This window comes from Stigmatopora argus, chromosome 6 (genome assembly GCF_051989625.1).
Source record: "Stigmatopora argus isolate UIUO_Sarg chromosome 6, RoL_Sarg_1.0, whole genome shotgun sequence".
Lineage (NCBI taxonomy): Eukaryota > Metazoa > Chordata > Actinopteri > Syngnathiformes > Syngnathidae > Stigmatopora > Stigmatopora argus.
In genome coordinates, this window is record NC_135392.1 from 5,140,769 (window position 1) to 5,160,704 (window position 19,936).

At 36.3% G+C, this 19,936-nt stretch overlaps 1 protein-coding gene and 1 long non-coding RNA gene across 16 annotated transcripts; one reads left to right on the plus strand and one right to left on the minus strand.

Moving 5' to 3' along the window:
• The first annotated feature begins 669 nt into the window (after positions 1 to 669).
• Positions 670 to 10,060, plus strand: LOC144075918 (uncharacterized). 8 transcript variants are annotated; one of them, XR_013300664.1, is made up of 13 exons: positions 670 to 691; positions 810 to 866; positions 975 to 1,007; positions 1,072 to 1,157; positions 1,239 to 2,030; positions 4,562 to 4,679; positions 7,772 to 7,889; positions 8,619 to 8,738; positions 9,227 to 9,295; positions 9,463 to 9,564; positions 9,630 to 9,714; positions 9,793 to 9,859; positions 9,934 to 10,060. It is a non-coding gene; the product is annotated as an uncharacterized LOC144075918 (long non-coding RNA). The 8 variants fall into 8 exon arrangements; XR_013300667.1 differs by lacking the exon at positions 670 to 691 and having other exon boundaries at positions 788 to 866; positions 1,239 to 1,364; positions 1,440 to 2,030; XR_013300669.1 differs by lacking the exon at positions 670 to 691 and having other exon boundaries at positions 791 to 866; positions 1,239 to 1,364; positions 1,469 to 2,030.
• Positions 10,061 to 10,375: 315 nt separating this feature from the next.
• LOC144075915 (uncharacterized) lies at positions 10,376 to 19,818 on the minus strand. 8 transcript variants are annotated; one of them, XM_077603365.1, is made up of 16 exons: positions 19,546 to 19,818; positions 18,526 to 19,014; positions 18,362 to 18,408; positions 18,235 to 18,287; positions 18,095 to 18,128; positions 17,945 to 17,995; positions 17,852 to 17,863; positions 17,738 to 17,783; positions 17,229 to 17,633; positions 17,072 to 17,162; positions 13,701 to 13,818; positions 12,442 to 12,559; positions 11,778 to 11,895; positions 11,425 to 11,624; positions 11,144 to 11,249; positions 10,376 to 10,947 (listed from the first exon to the last, which is right to left on the minus strand). In XM_077603365.1, the coding sequence occupies exons 1-9, from the start codon at positions 19,816 to 19,818 to the stop codon at positions 17,460 to 17,462; spliced, it is 1,179 nt and encodes a 392-aa protein (XP_077459491.1). In that variant the 3' UTR covers positions 10,376 to 10,947; positions 11,144 to 11,249; positions 11,425 to 11,624; positions 11,778 to 11,895; positions 12,442 to 12,559; positions 13,701 to 13,818; positions 17,072 to 17,162; positions 17,229 to 17,459. The 8 variants fall into 8 exon arrangements, with proteins under 8 accessions (XP_077459491.1, XP_077459495.1, XP_077459492.1 ...); XM_077603369.1 differs by lacking the exon at positions 19,546 to 19,818 and adding an exon at positions 19,080 to 19,293 and having other exon boundaries at positions 18,526 to 18,948; XM_077603366.1 differs by lacking the exon at positions 19,546 to 19,818 and having other exon boundaries at positions 18,526 to 18,552.
• Positions 19,819 to 19,936: the final 118 nt, after the last annotated feature.

Sequence of the window (19,936 nt, forward strand, 5' to 3'; positions counted from 1 at the left end):
TTTGGACACTTTTTCTCCCCAGTGGAGTTTTGGACACTTTTTGGACACTTTTTCTCCCCAATGGAGTTTTGGACACTTTTTCTCCCCAGTGGAGTTTTGGACACTTTTTGGACACTTTTTCTCCCCAGTGGAGTTTTGGACACTTTTTTACCCGTGGATTTATGGACACTTTTTTACCCGTGGATTTATGGACACTTTTTTACCGGTGGACTTTTGGACACTTTTTTTACCGGTGCAGGTAAGTATTTTGGTCTTTTGAGTTTTGATTTGTGGACACTTTTCTCCCTAGTGGAGTTTTGGACACTTTTTGGACACTTTTCTCCCCAGTGGAGTTTTGGACACTTTTTGGACACTTCTCCCCAGTGGAGTTTTGGACACTTTTTGGACACTTTTCTCCCCAGTGGAGTTTTGGACACTTTTCTTGTGACGGCACGGACGGCACGGACGGCACGGACGGCACGGACGGCACGGACGGACGGACGGCACGGACGGACGGCACGGACGGACGGCACGGACGGACGGCACGGACGGACGGCACGGACGGACGGCACGGACGGACGGCACGGACGGACGGCACGGACGGACGGCACGGACGGACGGCACGGACGGACGGCACGGACGCACGGACGGACGGACGGCACGGACGGACGGACGGCACGGACGGACGGCACGGACGGACAGAGGGATCAAGGTGAGTGCAAAATTCAGCACACCTTGCTAAAAAAAATGTAATTAATTTATTGGAAAAATTTCAAAGACTTTAACCTTTTTTTCCCCCGTGGACTTTTGGGCATGAACGGACGGCAAAGATGGACGCCAAGGACGGACGGCAGGGACGGACGGCAGGGACAGACGGAGGCATCAAGGTGAGTGCAAAATTCAACACACTTTGCCAAAAAAAAAATATTGGAAAATGTTCAAAGACTTGAACTTTATTTCTCCTCTGCGGACTTTTGGGTATGGACGGACGGCAGGGACGGACGGCAGGGACAGACAGAGGGATCAAGGTGAGTGCAAAATTCAGCACACTTTGCAAAAAAAATTCCTTAAATTATTGGAAATTTCCAAAAGCTATAACTTTCCCCCCCCCCCCCGCGGACTTTTGGGCGTGGACGGACGGCACGGACTGATGGACGACAGGGACAGAGACAACTGCGGTGAGTCGGCCACGCCCGCCGGCCCGTGCCGTCGTCCAATCGCAAGCCGAGCCCATTCCACCCGTGTTTGCTCTCTTTCAGCGTGCTTCACGGGTACGTGTAAACTAGGAGTCTTGAGGCCCTGTCGTTGGTGTTAGTGACTGGCGGCCATCTTACGACAGACACTCTGAATTGGCTCAATTCTTCAAACGTTTTGGTTGGAAGGAGGTAAGTGATCCAAGATGGCGGCGCGGGTGGATGCAGCTGGCTCTTGCTCTCCAGTTTGGTGTTTTGTTTCCTCAGTCTTGTCGTTGTTTGCTAACATCTGCCAGGCAAACCTTTTCTACAGTCGCCAGGATTTGGTTGCTCTCGGGAGGAGATGCCATAAATCCATCAGAGCAGATTGCCAACGAACCTGCCGCATGTCCCCGAGGACATCTCGAGACGACCAATTTCGTCATACGCTGCTGTGTATGATGACAATTAGGCTTTTGATGATTCGATGATGATGATCAAGCCCATGTCTGAACAGTTAGCAATCCCTCATTTTCTGTTGCTTTGGGGATATTTTTGCGCCACTTCCTCTTGATTTTGAGGGAATTGATCGCATCACTCACATTAAAAAAAAGATAGGGTTGTTGGAAAAAATATTATAGAAAATAATTCAAATTCACAAGATGGGGAAGACGTGCTGGCGGCTGTCATGGAGTTCCGTGCGCATCGGTCGCGCCATGCAGGCAAGCCCCGCCCCCCCAGGGATGGAATTTGGCCGTCCGTCCACTTAATCGGGTCTTTGCTTTCAGATGGACGAGAGCGGGAAGTCGGTCTTCACCGTTCTGTGGGGGGACATGGCCGCTGAATTGAGGAAGGTGAAGAACTGCGTCATCTGTTACGGTGGGTAGCCACAAGAGATTTGGCCGGCTTTTGGTCGGGGTAAAGAAGGCTTTTCTCTGTCCATGAATCGTTAGGCTTTTTTTTCTAAAAAATGACAATGTATACATAGTCATTTTTTGGGAAAAAAGGCTTACAATAGATGTTTTTTTTTTTTTTTTTTTTTTAAAGCCTTATACATTGTTTTTGTTTTAAAGCCTTACAAAAAAAGCCTTAAAAATGACCATGTATAGTAAAGCTTTATTCTTAAAAAAATATATAGTATATATAGTAAGGCTTTTTTTCCTAAAAAATAACATAATATAGTAAGGCTTTAAAAAAAAAAACGACATAGTATAGTAAGGCTTTTTTTCTTAAAAAAACGACAAAGTATGGTAAGGCTTTTTTCTTAAAAAACGACATAGTATAGTAAGGCTTTTTTTCCTAAAAAAGGACATAGCACAGTAAGGCGTTTTCCCCCTAAAAACGACATAGTATAGTAAGGCTTTTTTCTTTAAAAAAATGACATAGTATATAGTAAGGCTTTTTTTCTTAAGAAAAAACGACAGTATAGTAAGGCTTTTTTTTAAAATTAAAAAACGACATATTTTAGTAAGGCTTTAAAAAAAGACAGATAGTAAGGCTTTTTTTAAAATTAAAAAACGACAGATAGTAAGGCTTTTTTAAATTAAAAAACGACAGATACTAAGGCTTTTTAAATTAAAAAATGACAGATAGTAAGGCTTTTTTTAATTAAAAAATGACATAGTATAGTAAGGCTTTTTTCTTTTAAAAACGACATAGTATAGTAAGGCTTTTTTTCTTAAAAAACAACATAGTATAGTAAGGCGTTTTTATTAAAAAAACGACAGTATAGTCAAGCTTTTTCTTAAAAAACGACATAGTATAGTAAGGCTTTTTTCTTAAAAAAACAACATAGTATAGTAAGGCTATTTTTTCTTTAAAAAACGACATAGTATAGTAAGGCTTTTTTTCTTAAAAAAACGACATAGTATAGTAAGGCTTTTTTTCTTAAAAAACGACATAGTATAATAAGGCTTTTTTAATTAAAAAAACAACATAGTATAGTAAGGCTTTTTTTCCTTAAAAAACGACAGTATAGTAAGGCTTTTCTTCCTAAAAACGACATAGTATAGTAAGGCTTTTTTATTTTAAAAAAACGACATAGTATAGTAAGGCTTTTTTCTTAAAAAACAACATAGTATAGTTAGGCTTTTTTTTTCTTAAAAAACGACATAGTATAGTAAGGCTTTTTTTCCTAAAAAAGGACATAGCATAGTAAGGCGTTTTCCCCCTAAAAACGACATAGTATAGTAAGGCTTTTTTCTTTAAAAAAATGACATAGTATATTGTAAGGCTTTTTTTCTTAAGAAAAAACGACAGAATAGTAAGGCTTTTTTTTTAAATTAAAAAACGAAATATTTTAGTAAGGCTTTAAAAAAAGACAGATAGTAAGGCTTTTTTTTAAATTAAAAAACGACATAGTAAGGCTTTTTTAAATTAAAAAACGACACAGTATAGTAAGGTTTTCCTAAAAAACAACATAGTATAGTAAGGCTTTTTTCTTAAAAAAACGACATAGTATAGTAAGGCTTTTTTTCTTAAAAAAACGACATAGTATAGTAAGGCTATTTTTCCCTAAAAAACGACATAGTATAGTAAGGCTTTTTTCTTAAAAAAAAAAACGACATAGTATAGTAAGGCTATTTTTCCCTAAAAAACGACATAGTATAGTAAGGCTTTTTTCTTTTAAAAAAAAAACGACATAGTATAGTAAGGCTATTTTCTTAAAAAAACGACATAGTACAGTAAGGCTATTTTTCCCTAAAAAAGGACATAGTATAGTAAGGCTTTTTTCCCTAAACAACGACATAGTATAGTAAGGCTTTTTTTTTTCTTAAAAAACGACATAGTATAGTAAGGCTATTTTTCCCTAAAAAAACGACATAGTATAGTAAGGCTATTTTTCCCTAAAAAACGACATAGTATAGTAAGGCTTTTTTCTTAAAAAAACTACATAGTATAGTAAGGCTTTTTTTCTTAAAAAAACGACATAGTATAGTAAGGCTTTTTTCCCTAAAAAAAACGACATAGTATAGTAAGGCTATTTTTCCCTAAAAAAACGACATAGTATAGTAAGGCTATTTTTCCCTAAAAAACGACATAGTATAGTAAGGCTTTTTTCTTAAAAAAACTACATAGTATAGTAAGGCTTTTTTTCTTAAAAAAACGACATAGTATAGTAAGGCTTTTTTCCCTAAAAAAAACGACATAGTATAGTAAGGCTATTTTTCCCTAAAAAAACGACATAGTATAGTAAGGCTATTTTTCCCTAAAAAACGACATAGTATAGTAAGGCTTTTTTCTTAAAAAAACGACATAGTATAGTAAGGCTTTTTTTCTTAAAAAAACGACATAGTATAGTAAGGCTTTTTTCCCTTAAAAAAAACGACATAGTATAGTAAGGCTTTTAAAAAAAATGACCATGTATAGTAAGCCTCATCTCATTTTCTGAACTGCTTTATCCTCATTAGGGTAGCGGGGGATGCTGGAGCCAATCCCATTTGTCTCCAGGCCAGAGGCGGGGGACATCCTGAATCGGTGGCCAGACGATCTTAGGGTACAAGGAGACGGACAACCACGCACTGTATAGTAAGTCTTTTTTCCTTAAAAACGACATGGTATAGTAAGGCTTTTCCTAAAAAACGACATAGTATAGTAAGGCTTTTTTCCCCTAAAAAACGACATAGTATAGTAAGGCTTTTTTTCCTAAAAACCGACATAGTATAGTAAGGTTTTTTTTTCTCAAAAAACGACATAGTATACAAAGGTTTTTTTCCCTAAAAACGACATAGTATAGTAAGGCTTTTTTTCCTAAAAAACGACATGGTATAGTAAGCCTTTTTTTCCTAAAAAAAAAAGCATAGTATAGTAAGGTTTTTTCCCTAAAAAACGACATAGTATAGTAAGGCTTTTTTTCTTAAAAAAAAGACATAGTATAGTAAGGCTTTTTTCCCTCAAAAACGACATAGGCTTTTTTTCCTAAAAAAACGACATATTATAGTAAGGCTTTTTTCCCCAAAAAATGACATAGTATAGTAAGGCTATTTTCCCCCAAAAACGACATAGTATAGTATGGCTTTTTTTTTTTCTAAAAAAACGACAGTATAGAAAGGGTTTTTTCCCTAAAAAACAACATAGTATAGTAAGGCTTTTTTCCCTAAAAAAACGACATAATATAGTAAGGCTTTTTTTCCAAAAAAAACGACATAGTATAGTAAGGCTTTTTTCCCCTAAAAACGACATAGTATAGTAAGGTTTTTTCCCTAAAAATGACATAATATAGTAAGGGTTTTTTTTTTTCTTAAAAAATGACATAGTATAGTAATGCTTTTTTCCCTAAAAACAACATAGTATAGTAAGGCTTTTTTTCCTAAAAAAACGACATAGTATAGTAAGGCTTTTTTCCCCTAAAAAACGACATAGTATAGTAAGGCTTTTTTTCCTAAAAAACGACATAGTATAGTAAGGGTTTTTTTTCTCAAAAAACGACATAGTATACAAAGGGTTTTTTCCCTAAAAAACGACATAGTATAGTAAGGCTTTTTTTTTTTCTTAAAAAACGACATAGTATAGTAAGGCTTTTTTTTTCTTTAAAAACTACATAGTATACAAAGGGTTTTTTCCCTAAAAAACTACATAGTATAGTAAGGCTTTTTTTCCTAAAAAACGACATGGTATAGTAAGCCTTTTTTTCCTAAAAAAAACAGCATAGTATAGTAAGGTTTTTTCCCTAAAAAACGACATAGTATAGTAAGGCTTTTTTTTTTTAATTAAAAAGTGACATAGTATATCGTAAGGCTTTTTGTCTTAAAAAATGACGCAGTATAGTAAGGCTTTTTTTCTTAAAAAATGACATAGTATAGTAAGGCTTTTTTTCTTAAAAAACAACATTGTGACAGAATACTTAGGCTTTTTTAAATTAAAAAACGACATAGTATAGTAAGGCTTTAAAAAAACGACAGATAGTAAGGCTTTTTTAAAATTAAAAAACGACATATTATAGTAAGGCTTTTTTCTTGCAAAACGACATAGTATAGTAAGGCTTTTTTTCCCTAAAAAACGACATAGTATAGTAAGGCTTTTTTTTCCTAAAAAAGGACATAGTATAGTAAGGCTTTTTTTTCCTAAAAAACTACATAGTATAGTAAGGCTTTTTTTTCTTAAAAAACGACATAGTATAGTAAGGCTTTTTTTTCTTAAAAAACGACATAGTATAGTAAGGCTTTTTTTTCCCAAAAAAACGACATAGTACAGTAAGGCTTTTTTTCTTAAAAAACGAAATAGTATATATAGTAAGGCTTTTTTTTCCAAAAAACGACATATTATAGTAAGGTTTTTTTTCTTAAAAAACGACAATATAGTAAGGTTTTTCCCCCTAAAAAACGACCTAGTATAGTAAGGCTTTTTTCCCTAAAAAACGACATAGTATAGTAAGGTTTTTTTTCTTAAAAAACGACAATATAGTAAGGCTTTTTCCCCTCAAAAACGACATAGTATAGTAAGGCTTTTTTTCTTAAACGACATAGTATAGTAAGCCTTTTTTTCTCCTAAAAAACAACATAGTATAGTAAGGCTTTTTTTTAAAACGACATAGCATAGTAAGGCTTTTTTTCTTAAAAGACAACATAGTATATTAAGGCTTTTTTTCCCTACAAAACGACATAGTATAGTAAGGCTTTTTCCCCTCAAAAACGACATAGTATCGTAAGGCTTTTTTTCTTAAAAAACGACAGGCATTTTTTCTTTAAAAACGACTTAGAAAAGTAAGCCTTTTTTTCTTCTAAAAAAACAACATAGTATAGTAAGGCTTTTTTTCTTAAAAAATAAAATAGTATAGTAAGGCTATTTTTTTTTTAAACGACATAGTATAGTAAGGCTTTTTTTCTTAAAAAACAACTGAATAGTAAGCCTTTTTTTCCTAAAAAAACAACATAGTATAGTAAGGCTTTTTTTTAAATTAAAAAACGACATAGTATATCGTAAGGCTTTTTTTCTTAAAAAACGACACAGTATAGTAAGGCTTTTTCCCTAAAAAACGACATAGTATAGTAAGGCTTTTTTCCTAAAAAACGACATAGTATAGTAAGGCTTTTTTTCTTAAAAAACGACATAGTATAGTAAGGCTATTTTTTCCCCCCAAAAAGACAGGATAGTAAGGCTTTTTTTCCTAAAAAACGACATAGTATAGTAAGGCTTTTTTCCCTAAATAACGACATAGTATAGTAAGATTTTTTTTTTCTAAAAAACGACATAGTATAGTAAGGTTTTTTTCCTAAAAAACGACATAGTATAGTAAGGCTTTTTTTCTTAAAAAACGACATAGTATAGTAAGGCTATTTTTTCCCCAAAAAAAGACAGGATAGTAAGGCTTTTTTTCCTAAAAACGACATAGTATAGTAAGATTTTTTTTTTCTAAAAAACGACATAGTATAGTAAGGTTTTTTTCCTAAAAAACGACATAGTATAGTAAGGTTTTCCTAAAAAACGACATAGTATAGTAAGGCTTTTTTTTTTAAATTAAAAAACGACATAGTATATCGTAAGGCTTTTTTTCTTAAACGACATAGTATAGTAAGACTTTTTCTTTAAAAAAATGACCATGTATAGTAAGGCTTTTTTTTTTTAAATGACCATGTATAGTAAGCCTCATCTCATTTTCTGAATCGCTTTATCCTCATTAGGCTAGCGGGGGATGCTGGAGCCAATCCAAGCTGTCTCCAGGCCAGAGGCGGTGGACATCCTGAATCGGTGGCCAGACGATCTTAGGGTACAAGGAGACGGACAACCACGCACTGTATAGTAAGTCTTTTTTCCTTAAAAACAACATGGAATAGTAAGGCTTTTTTCCCCTAAAAAACGACATAGTATAGTAAGGCTATTTTCCCCCAAAAAACGACATAGGATAGTAAGGCTTTTTTTCCTGAAAAAAATGACATAGTATAGTAAGGCTTTATTTTTTTTTAAACGACATAGTATAGTAAGGCTTTTTTTCCTAAAAAACGACATAGTATTGTAAGGCTATTTTTCCCCCAAAAAACGACATAGGATAGTAAGGCTTTTTTTCCTTTAAAACGACATAGTATAGTAAGGCTATTTTTCCCCAAAAAAACGACATAGTATAGTAAGGCTTTTTTTCCTAAAAAAAAATGACAGTATAGTAAGGCTTTATTTTTTAAAAAACGACATAGTATAGTAAGGCTTTTTTTTCCTAAAAAACGACATAGTATATATAGTAAGGCTTTTTTCCCTAAATAACGACATAGTATAGTAGGCTTTTTTTCCCTAAAAAACGACATAGTATAGTAAGGCTTTTTTTTTTTTTTTATTAAAAAACGACATAGTATAGTAAGGCTATTTTTCCTAAAAAACGACATAGTATAGTAAGGCTTTTTTTCTTTAAACGACATAGTATAGTAAGGCTTTTTCTTTAAAAAAATGACCATGTATAGTAAGGCTTTTTTTTTTTTAATGACCATGTATAGTAAGCCTCATCTCATCTCATTTTCTGAACCGCTTTATCCTCATTAGGCTAGCGGGGGATGCTGGAGCCAATCCCATTTGTCTCCAGGCCAGAGGCGGGGGACATCCTGAATCGGTGGCCAGCCGATCTTAGGGTACAAGGAGATGGACAACCACGCACACTGTATAGTAAGTCTTTTTTCCTTAAAAACAACATAGTAAAGTAAGGCTTTTTTTCTTTAAAAAACGACATAGTATAGTAAGGCTTTTTTTCTTTAAAAAACAACATAGTATAGTAAGGCTTTTTTTCTTTAAAAAACGACATAGTATAGTAAGGCTTTTTTTCTTAAAAAACGACATAATAATAATAATAATAATAATAATAATAATAATAATAATAATAATAATAATAATAATAATAATAATAATAATAATAATAATAATAATAATAATAATAATAATAACAATAATAATCGGACATAGGCCCTGTCGTCATTATCACAACACAAAAAGCCTACTTGTCATCATATAGTAAGCTTTTTTTTCTTAAAAAACGACATAATATAGTAAGGCTTTTCCCCCTAAAAAACGACATAATATAGTAAGGGTTTTTTTTCTTAAAAAACGACATAGTATAGTAAGGCTTTTTTCTTTAAAAAAAATGATCTTTCTGACAGGATGGAGTAGTTTTGGGACCAGCTTGCGGATGAAGCGGCGCCCCGACCGGTCGCCTTTGTATTGACTCGGTATGTGATGTCTTGCCTTGTTGCAGCGATCCTAGTGCGTGTGCATAGCCACATCCCCTTACAAAATAGTTTTTCGAATGAAACATTTTTTTTTAATAAATCAAAGTCAAGGTCACATAATAGAACAAGAGATACTTTGCTGTCAACTTTAATTTTTATTTTTTCAGATGAGTGACAACGGCAAAAATGGATGACTTGTGGGATGGACAGTCTTCCAACGAAAAGGTTTCCCAAAGGAGCGAGAGTGAGGACACCTGAAGACAAAAAAAGTAAGTTTAAAAGAGACATTCATGTTGCTGTGCAGAAAATATTTCTTTTCTTTTGTTTTTCTTAGACTCACCTGCGGATGTCGATTTCACCAAGGGGCTGACGTGGGAGGAATTCCAGCTTTCTTTTAAAATGCCAGAATTGTCAAGAGTGTAAGACCTTTTGGCCCACTAAACAAGACTTGAGTACAGTCACAAATTCTTAACCATTTTGTGACTTTTGTCTTGCAGGACTTAACTGGACCTTAAAGCTGCCCAAAAAAGACGCAGGATTTCTTCATTTTGACCCAAAAATGAGGTATAGTGCCTACTTGGCATACAAAAAAAGTTGCATGGATTGAATCCCACATCATTCAAGTTTTCACTCTTCAGCTCAAACGGATACTTGGCATCAATAGCAGAGCACCAACTTACCATACAACAGGTAATGGGTTGGATTCCCCGCCTCCTCCAACTTGTCACTTTTCAGGTCAAATAAAAACCGAGTGGCAGGACTGTACATTTTAAGAAGTTGGCTTATACACTTAGTTAAATGAGTAGAGCGCCCCCTCAGCGCAAAGACTTAGCCGGTCGAAGTTTAGTGGGTGTGTGGGTGGGCCCCTTGGCGCACACAGTAGAGTATGCGCCTACCACCGAGTGGAAGCTGGTTCGCGTCCCGCAGACATACTCTTGGTGCCTCTCCCCGCCGAAGGCGGGGAGAGGCACCTGCGACATAAGACAAATTACCTTTTACTAAAATAAACTTTAAAAATTAAATTCTACATTTAAACATTACATCAAAATTAGTTAAAAGAATTGGCTTAAAAAAACAATAGACAAGAAAACTTTTATTGGACAGGACCATGCTGAGTACGGAGGCGGCTTACACACTTAGCCAAAATCACTCCAGCACCCTCTTACCGAAAAGACTTGGCCGGTCGAAGTTTAGTGGGTGTGTGGGTGGGCCCCTTGGCGCACACAGTAGAGTATGCGCCTACCACCGAGTGGAAGCTGGTTCGCGTCCCGCAGACGTACTCTTGGTGCCTCTCCCGCCTTCGGCGGGAGAGGCACCTGCGACATAAGATAAATTACCTTTTACTAAAAAACCTAAAAAATAAATTTTACATTTAATCATTACATCCAGATTTGTTAAAATACTTAGCCTAAAAAATCAAAACACTTAGCCAAATTACGACCATGCTGAGTGAGGGAGGTGGCTTGCACACTTAGTCAAATGAGTCGAGTTCCCTCTTACCGAAAATACTTGGCCGGTCGAAGTTTAGTGGGTGTGTGGGTGGGCCCCTTGGCGCACACAGTAGAGTATGCGCCTACCACCGAGTGGAAGCTGGTTCGCGTCCCGCAGACGTACTCTTGGTGCCTCTCCCCGCCTTCGGCGGGGAGAGACACCTGCGACATAAGACAAATTACCTTTTGCTAAAATGAACTTTAAAAAATTAAATTTTACATTTAAACATTGCATCAAAATTAGTTAAAAGAATTGGCTTACAAAAACAAAAGACAAGAAAACTTTTATTGGACAGGACCATGCTGAGTAGGGAGGCGGTTTACACACTTAGCCAAAATCACTGTAGCGCCCTCTTACCGAAAATACTCAGCCGGTTGAAGTTTAGTGGGAAGGTGGGAGGACCCTTTAGCACACACAGTAGAGCATATGCCTACCGTCGAATGGAAGCTGGTTCGCTCCCCACCTGCGACAAAAGACTCATTACCTTTTACTAAAAAAAACTTTCAAAATTAAATTTTACATTTAAACATTACATCAAAATTAGTTAAAAGAATTGGCCTAAAAAAAAACAAAAGACACTGGCTATTAGCTAGGATTTCAAATAAGCCAACCAAACTTTTATTGGTTGCAATTCCCACCACAACCGCCGGCTGTCGAAGAACCGCATGGTGGCGTTGTTCTGCCAGTCGCCCTCGTCCACATCCACGTATGCCGAATGACGGGGACACACCTCAAACCCACGGCTGTCACGGGGTGAGGCAAGCAGGACTTGACTTGTCGATCGGTCGGCTGCACCCGTTCTTCTCCTCCCGCTCCTCTTCCACGTTGTCCAATGCATCTGTCATGACACAAAGACAATTATTTCTCAACAGGGAAAAAACCCTTTGTATACTATGTCGTTTTTTGAGAAAAAAAACCCTTACTATACTATGTCGTTTTATGGAAAAAAAGCCTTACTATACCATGTTGTTTTTAAGGAATAAAGACTTACTATACAGTGCGTGGTTGTCCGTCTCCTTGTACCCTAAGATCGTCTGGCCACCGATTCAGGATGTCCCCCGCCTCTGGCCTGGAGACAAATGGGATTGGCTCCAGCATCCCCCGCTACCCTAATGAGGATAAAGCAGTTAAGAAAATGAGATGAGGCTTACTATACATGGTCTTTTTTTTTAAAAGCCTGACTATACTATGTCGTTTTTTTTTAGGGAAAAAAGCCTTACTATATTATGTCGTTTTATTAAGAAAAAAAGCCTTACTATACTATGTCATTTTTTTAGGAAAAAAAAGCCTTACTATACTATGTCATTTTTCAGGGAAAAAACCCTTTCTATACTATGTTGTTTTTTAGGAAAAAAAAACCTTACTATACTACGTCGTTTTTTAGGGAAAAAACCTTACTATACTATGCTGTTGTTGTTGTTTTTTGGGAAAAAAAGGCTTACTATACCATGTCGTTTTTTTAGGAAAAAAAAAGCCTTACTATACTATGTCGTTTTTTAGGGAAAAACCCTTTGTATACTATGTCGTTTTTTGAGAAAAAAAACCCTTACTATACTATGTCGTTTTTTAGGAAAAAAAGCCTTACTATACTATGTCGTTTTTTAGGGAAAAAAAGCCTTACTATACCATGTCGTTTTTAAGGAAAAAAGACGTACTATGCAGTGCGTGGTTGTCCGTCTCCTTGTACCCTAAGATCGTCTGGCCACCGATTCAGGATGTCCCCCGCCTCTGGCCTGGAGACAGCTTGGATTGGCTCCAGCATCCCCCGCTAGCCTAATGAGGATAAAGCGATTCAGAAAATGAGATGAGGCTTACTATACATGGTCATTTTTTTTAAAGCCTTACTACACTATGTCGTTTTTTTTAAGAAAAAAAAACCTTACTATACTATGTTGTTTTTTAGGAAGAAAAGCCTTACTATACTATGTCGTTTTTTAGGGAAAAAAACTTACTATACTATGCGTTTTTTTTTTTAGGAAAAAAAGGCTTACTATACCATGTCGTTTTTTAGGAAAAAAAGCCTTACTATACTATGTCGTTTTTTAAGAAAAAAAGCCTTACTATACTATGTCATTTTTTAGGAAAAAAAGCCTTACTATACTATGTTGTTTTTTAGGGAAAAAAAGCATTACTATACTATGTCATTTTTTAAGAAAAAAAAAACCCTTACTATATTATGTCATTTTTAGGGAAAAAACCTTACTATACTATGTCGTTTTTAGGGAAAAAAAGCCTTACTATATTATGTCGTTTTTTTAGGGAAAAAAGCCTTACTATACTATGTCGTTTTTTTGGGGAAAATAGCCTTACTATACTATGTCATTTTTTGGGGAAAAAAGCCTTACTATACTATGTCGTTTTTTAAGAAAAAAAGCCTTACTATACTATGTCATTTTTTAGGAAAAAAAACCTTACTATACTATGTTGTTTTTTAGGAAGAAAAGCCTTACTATACTATGTCGTTTTTTAGGGAAAAAAACTTACTATACTATGCGTTTTTTTTTTTTTTAGGAAAAAAAGGCTTACTATACCATGTCGTTTGTTAGGAAAAAAAGCCTTACTATACTATGTCGTTTTTTAAGAAAAAAAGCCTTACTATACTATGTCATTTTTTTTAGGAAAAAAAGCCTTACTATACTATGTTGTTTTTTAGGGAAAAAAAGCATTACTATACTATGTCATTTTTTAAGAAAAAAAAAACCCTTACTATATTATGTCATTTTTAGGGAAAAAACCTTACTATACTATGTCGTTTTTAGGGGAAAAAAAGCCTTACTATACTATGTCGTTTTTTGGGGAAAATAGCCTTACTATACTATGTCAATTTTGGGGAAAAAAGCCTTACTATACTATGTCGTTTTTTAGGTAAAAAAGCCTTACTATACCATGTTGTTTTTAAGGAAAAAAGACTTACTATACAGTGCGTGGTTGTCCGTCTCCTTGTACCCTAAGATCGTCTGGCCACCGATTCAGGATGTCCACCGCCTCTGGCCTGGAGACAGCTTGGATTGGCTCCAGCATCCCCCGCTAGCCTAATGAGGATAAAGCGATTCAGAAAATGAGATGAGGCTTACTATACATGGTCATTTAAAAAAAAAAAGCCTTACTATACATGGTCATTTTTTTAAAGAAAAAGTCTTACTATACTATGTCGTTTAAGAAAAAAAGCCTTACGATATACTATGTCGTTTTTTAATTTAAAAAAAAAAGCCTTACTATACTATGTCGTTTTTTAGGAAAACCTTACTATACTATGTCGTTTTTTAGGAAAAAAAACCTTACTATACTATGTCGTTTTTTAGGAAAAAAAGCCTTACTATACTATGTCGTTTTTAGGAAAAAAAGCCTTACTATCCTGTCTTTTTTTGGGGAAAAAATAGCCTTACTATACTATGTCGTTTTTTAAGAAAAAAAGCCTTACTATACTATGTTGTTTTTTAGGAAAAAAGCCTTACTATACTATGTCGTTTTTTAGGGAAAAAGCCTTACTATACTATGTCGTTTTTTTAGGAAAAATAGCCTTACTATACTGTGTCGTTTTTTAAGAAAAAAAGCCTTACGATATACTATGTCGTTTTTTAATTTTAAAAAAAGCCTTACTATACTATGTTGTTTTTTAGGAAAAAAAGGCTTACTATTCAGTTGTTTTTTAAGAAAAAAAGCCTTACTATACTATGTCGTTTAAAAAAAAAATAGCCTTACTATACTATTTTATTTTTTAAGAAAAAAAGCCTTACTATACTATGTTGTTTTTTTAGGAGAAAAAAAGGCTTACTTTTCTAAGTCGTTTTTAAAGAAAAAATGCCTGTCGTTTTTTAAGAAAAAAAGCCTTACGATACTATGTCGTTTTTGAGGGGAAAAAGCCTTACTATACTATGTCGTTTTGTAGGGAAAAAAAGCCTTAATATACTGTTGTCTTTTAAGAAAAAAAGCCTTACTATGCTATGTCGTTTTAAAAAAAAGCCTTACTATACTATGTTGTTTTTTAGGAGAAAAAAAGGCTTACTATACTATGTCGTTTAAGAAAAAAAGCCTTACTATACTATGTCGTTTTTGAGGGGAAAAAGCCTTACTATATTGTCGTTTTTTAAGAAAAAAAACCTTACTATACTATGTCGTTTTTTAGGGAAAAAAGCCTTACTATACTATGTCGTTTTTTAGGGGGAAAAGCCTTACTATATTGTCGTTTTTTAAGAAAAAAAACCTTACTATACTATGTCGTTTTTTGGAAAAAAAAAGCCTTACTATATATACTATTTCGTTTTTTAAGAAAAAAAGCCTTACTATACTATGTCGTTTTTTTTGGAAAAAAAAGCCTTACTATACAATGTCGTTTTTTAAGAAAAAAAAGGCTTACTATACTATGTCGTTTTTTAAGAAAAAAAAGCCTTACTATGCTATGTAGTTTTTTAGGGAAAAAAAAGCCTTACTATACTATGTCCTTTTTTAGGAAAAAAAAGCCTTACTATACTATGTCGTTTTTTAGGGAAAAAAGCCTAACTATACTATGTTGTTTTTTAAGAAAAAAAGCCTTACTATACTATGTTGTTTTTTTAGGGAAAAAAAGCCTTACTATACTATGTCGTTTTGCAAAAAAAAAGCCTTACTATAATATGTCGTTTTTTAATTTTAAAAAAGCCTTACTATCTGTCGTTTTTTTAAAGCCTTACTATACTATGTCGTTTTTTAATTTAAAAAAGCATTCTGTCATTTTTTAAAGAAAAAAACCCTTACTAAACTGTCGTTTTTTAAGAAAAAAAAGCCTTACTATACTATGTCGTTTTTTAAGAAAAAAAAGCCTTACCATACAATGTTGTTTTTTAAGAAAAAAAGCCTTACTATACTATGTCATTTTTTAAGAAAAAAAGCCTTACTATACTGCGTCATTTTTTAAGACAAAAAGCCTTACGATATACTATGTCATTTTTTAAATTTAAAAAAAAAAGCCTTACTATACTATGTCGTTTTTTAGGGAAAAAAACCTTACTATACTATACTATGTCGTTTTTTAGGAAAACCTTACTATACTGTGTCGTTTTTAAGAAAAAAAGCCTTACTATACTATGTCGTTTTTTAGGGAAAAAAGCCTTACTATACTATGTTGTTTTTTAAGAAAAAAAGCCTAACTATACTATGTTGTTTTTTAAGAAAAAAGCCTTACTATACTATGTCGTTTTTAAAAGAAAAAAGCCTTACTATACTATGTCGTTTTTTAATTAAAAAAAGCCTTACTATCTGTCATTTTTTAATTTAAAAAAGCCTTAGTATCTATTTAAAAAAAAGCCTTACTATCTGTCTTTTTTTAAAGCCTTACTAAAATATGTCGTTTTTTAATTTAAAAAAAGCCTTACTATACTGTCGTTTTTTCTTAAGAAAAAAAGCCTTACTATATACTATGTCATTTTTTTAAAGAAAAAAGCCTTACTATACTATGTCGTTTTTTAGGGGGAAAAGCCTTACTATACTATGTCGTTTTTTAAGAAAAAAAGCCTTACTATACTATGTCGTTTTTAAAAGAAAAAAGCCTTACTATACTATGTCATTTTTTAATTAAAAAAAGCCTTACTATCTGTCATTTTTTAATTTAAAAAGCCTTAGTATCTGTCGTTTTTTAATTTAAAAAAGCCTTACTATCTGTCGTTTTTTAATTTTAAAAAAAGCCTTACTATCTGTCTTTTTTTAAAGCCTTACTAAAATATGTCGTTTTTTAATTTAAAAAAAAAGCCTTACTATACTGTCGTTTTTTCTTAAGAAAAAAAGCCTTACTATATACTATGTCATTTTTTTAAAGAAAAAAGCCTTACTATACTATGTCGTTTTTAGGGGGAAAACGCCTTACTGTGCTATGTCCTTTTTTAGGAAAAAAAGCCTTACTATACTATGTCGTTTTTTAAGAAAAAAGCCTTACCATACTTTGTCGTTTTTTTTAAGAAAAAAAGCCTTACTATACTATGTCGTTTTTTTTTTTAAAGCCTTACTATATTATGTTATTTTTTAGGAAAAAAAGCCTTACTATATATACTATATATTTTTTTAAGAATAAAGCTTTACTATACATGGTCATTTTTAAGGCTTTTTTTTGTAAGGCTTTAAAACAAAAACAATGTATAAGGCTTAAAAAAAAAAAAAAAAAAACGACCATCTATTGTAAGCCTTTTTTCAAAAAAAAATGACTATGTATACATTGTCATTTTTTAGAAGAAAAAAAAGCCTAACGATTCATGGACAGAGAAAAGCCTTCTTTACCCCGACCAAAAGCCGGCCAAATCTCTTGTGGCTACCCACCGTAACAGATGACGCAGTTCTTCACCTTCCTCAATTCAGCGGCCATGTCCCCCCACAGAACGGTGAAGACCGACTTCCCGCTCTCGTCCAGCTGAAAGCAAAGACCCGATTAAGCGGACGGACGGCCAAATTCCATCCCTGGGGGGGCGGGGCTTGCCTGCATGGCGCGACCGATGCGCACGGAACTCCATGACAGCCGCCAGCAAGTCTTCCCCGTCTTGTGAATTTGAATTATTTTCTATAATATTTTTTCCAACAACCCTATCTTTTTTTTAATGTGAGTGATGCGATCAATTCCCTCAAAATCAAGAGGAAGTGGCGCAAAAATATCCCCAAAGCAACAGAAAATGAGGGATTGCTAACTGTTCAGACATGGGCTTGATCATCATCATCGAATCATCAAAAGCCTAATTGTCATCATACACAGCAGCGTATGACGAAATTGGTCGTCTCGAGATGTCCTCAGGGACATGCGGCAGGTTCGTTGGCAATCTGCTCTGATGGATTTATGGCATCTCCTCCCGAGAGCAACCAAATCCTGGCGACTGTAGAAAAGGTTTGCCTGGCAGATGTTAGCAAACAACGACAAGACTGAGGAAACAAAACACCAAACTGGAGAGCAAGAGCCAGCTGCATCCACGCGCGCCGCCATCTTGGATCACTTACCTCCTTCCAACCAAAACGTTTGAAGAATTGAGCCAATTCAGAGTGTCTGTCGTAAGATGGCCCCCAGTCACTAACACCAACGACAGGGCCTCAAGACTCCTAGTTTACACGTACCCGTGAAGCACGCTGAAAGAGAGCAAACACGGGTGGAATGGGCTCGGCTTGCGATTGGACGACGGCACGGGCCGGCGGGCGTGGCCGACTCACCGCAGTTGTCTCTGTCCCTGTCGTCCATCAGTCCGTGCCGTCCGTCCACGCCCAAAAGTCCGCGGGGGGGGGGAGGAAAGTTATAGCTTTTGGAAATTTCCAATAATTTAAGGATTTTTTTTTTGCAAAGTGTGCAGAATTTTGCACTCACCTTGATCCCTCTGTCTGTCCCTGCCGTCCGTCCCTGCCGTCCGTCCATACCCAAAAGTCCGCAGAGGAGAAAAAAAGTTCAAGTCTTTGAACATTTTCCAATATTTTTTTTTTGGCAGTGTGTTGAATTTTGCACTCACCTTGATGCCTCCGTCTGTCCCTGCCGTCCGTCCCTGCCGTCCGTCCCTGGCGTCCGTCCCTGCCGTCCGTCCGTCCCTGCCGTCCGTCCCTGCCGTCCGTCCCTGGCGTCCGTCCCTGCCGTCCCTGCCGTCCCTGCCGTCCGTCCGTCCCTGCCGTCCGTCCTTGCCGTCCATCTTTGGCGTCCGTTCATGCCCAAAAGTCCACGGGGGAAAAAAAGGTTCAAGTCTTTGAAATTTTTCCAATAAATTAATTACATTTTTTTAGCAAGGTGTGCTGAATTTTGCACTCACCTTGATCCCTCTGTCCGTCCGTGCCGTCCGTCCGTCCGTCCGTGCCGTCCGTGCCGTCCGTCCGTCCGTGCCGTCCGTCCGTGCCGTCCGTCCGTGCCGTCCGTCCGTGCCGTCCGTCCGTCCGTGCCGTCCGTCCGTGCCGTCCGTCCGTGCCGTCCGTCCGTGCCGTCCGTCCGTCCGTGCCGTCCGTGCCGTCCGTGCCGTCCGTCCGTGCCGTCCGTCCGTGCCGTCCGTCCGTGCCGTCCGTCCGTGCCGTCCGTCCGTCCGTGCCGTCCGTCCGTGCCGTCCGTCCGTGCCGTCCGTCCGTGCCGTCCGTGCCGTCCGTCCGTGCCGTCCGTCCGTGCCGTCACTAGAAAAGTGTCCAAAACTCCACTGGGGAGAAAAGTGTCCAAAAAGTGTCCAAAACTCCACTGGGGAGAAAAGTGTCCAAAACTCCACTGGGGAGAAAAGTGTCCAAAAAGTGTCCAAAACTCCACTGGGGAGAAAAGTGTCCAAAAAGTGTCCAAAACTCCACTGGGGAGAAAAGTGTCCATAAATCCACGGGTAAAAAAAAATGTCCAAAACTCCACTAGGGAGAAAAGTGTCCAAAAACCTGCGGGGAGAAAAGTGTCCAAAACTCCACTGGGGAGAAAAGTGTCCAAAAAGTGTCCAAAACTCCACTGGGGAGAAAAGTGTCCAAAAAGTGTCCAAAACTCCACTGGGGAGAAAAGTGTCCAAAAAGTGTCCAAAACTCCACTGGGGAGAAAAGTGTCCAAAACTCCACTAGGGAGAAAAGTGTCCACAAATCAAAACTCAAAGACCGAAATACTTACCTGCACCGGTAAAAAAAGTGTCCAAAAGTCCACCGGTAAAAAAGTGTCCATAAATCCACGGGTAAAAAAGTGTCCAAAACTCCACGGGTAAAAAAGTGTCCAAAACTCCACTGGGGAGAAAAAGTGTCCAAAACTCCACTCGGGAGAAAAAGTGTCCAAAACTCCACTCGGGAGAAAAAGTGTCCAAAACTCCACTCGGGAGAAAAAGTGTCCAAAACTCCACTGGGGAGAAAAAGTGTCCAAAACTCCACTGGGGAGAAAAAGTGTCCAAAACTCCACTGGGGAGAAAAGTGTCCAAAAAGTGTCCAAAACTCCACTGGGGAGAAAAGTGTCCAAAAAGTGTCCAAAACTCCACTAGGAAGAAAAGTGTCCACAAATCAAAACTCAAAAGACCAAAATACTTACCTGCACCGGTAAAAAAGTGTCCAAAAGTCCACCGGTAAAAAAGTGTCCATAAATCCACGGGTAAAAAAGTGTCCATAAATCCACGGGTAAAAAAAGTGTCCAAAACTCCACTGGGGAGAAAAAGTGTCCAAAACTCCACTGGGGAGAAAAAGTGTCCAAAACTCCACTGGGGAGAAAAAGTGTCCAAAACTCCA

Excerpts from the sequence above, each read along its gene's own strand:
- LOC144075915 (XM_077603365.1), bottom strand. The coding sequence starts at position 19,818 with ATGGACACTTTTTTACCCGTGGATTTATGGACACTTTTTTACCGGTGG. Across the intron at positions 18,409-18,525 it reads GGACGGACAGAGGGATCAAG|ATGGACGGCAAGGACGGACG; the intron begins GTGAGTGCAAAA and ends CGGACGCCAAAG. Across the intron at positions 17,996-18,094 it reads GACAGACAGAGGGATCAAGG|GCGTGGACGGACGGCACGGA; the intron begins TGAGTGCAAAAT and ends GCGGACTTTTGG.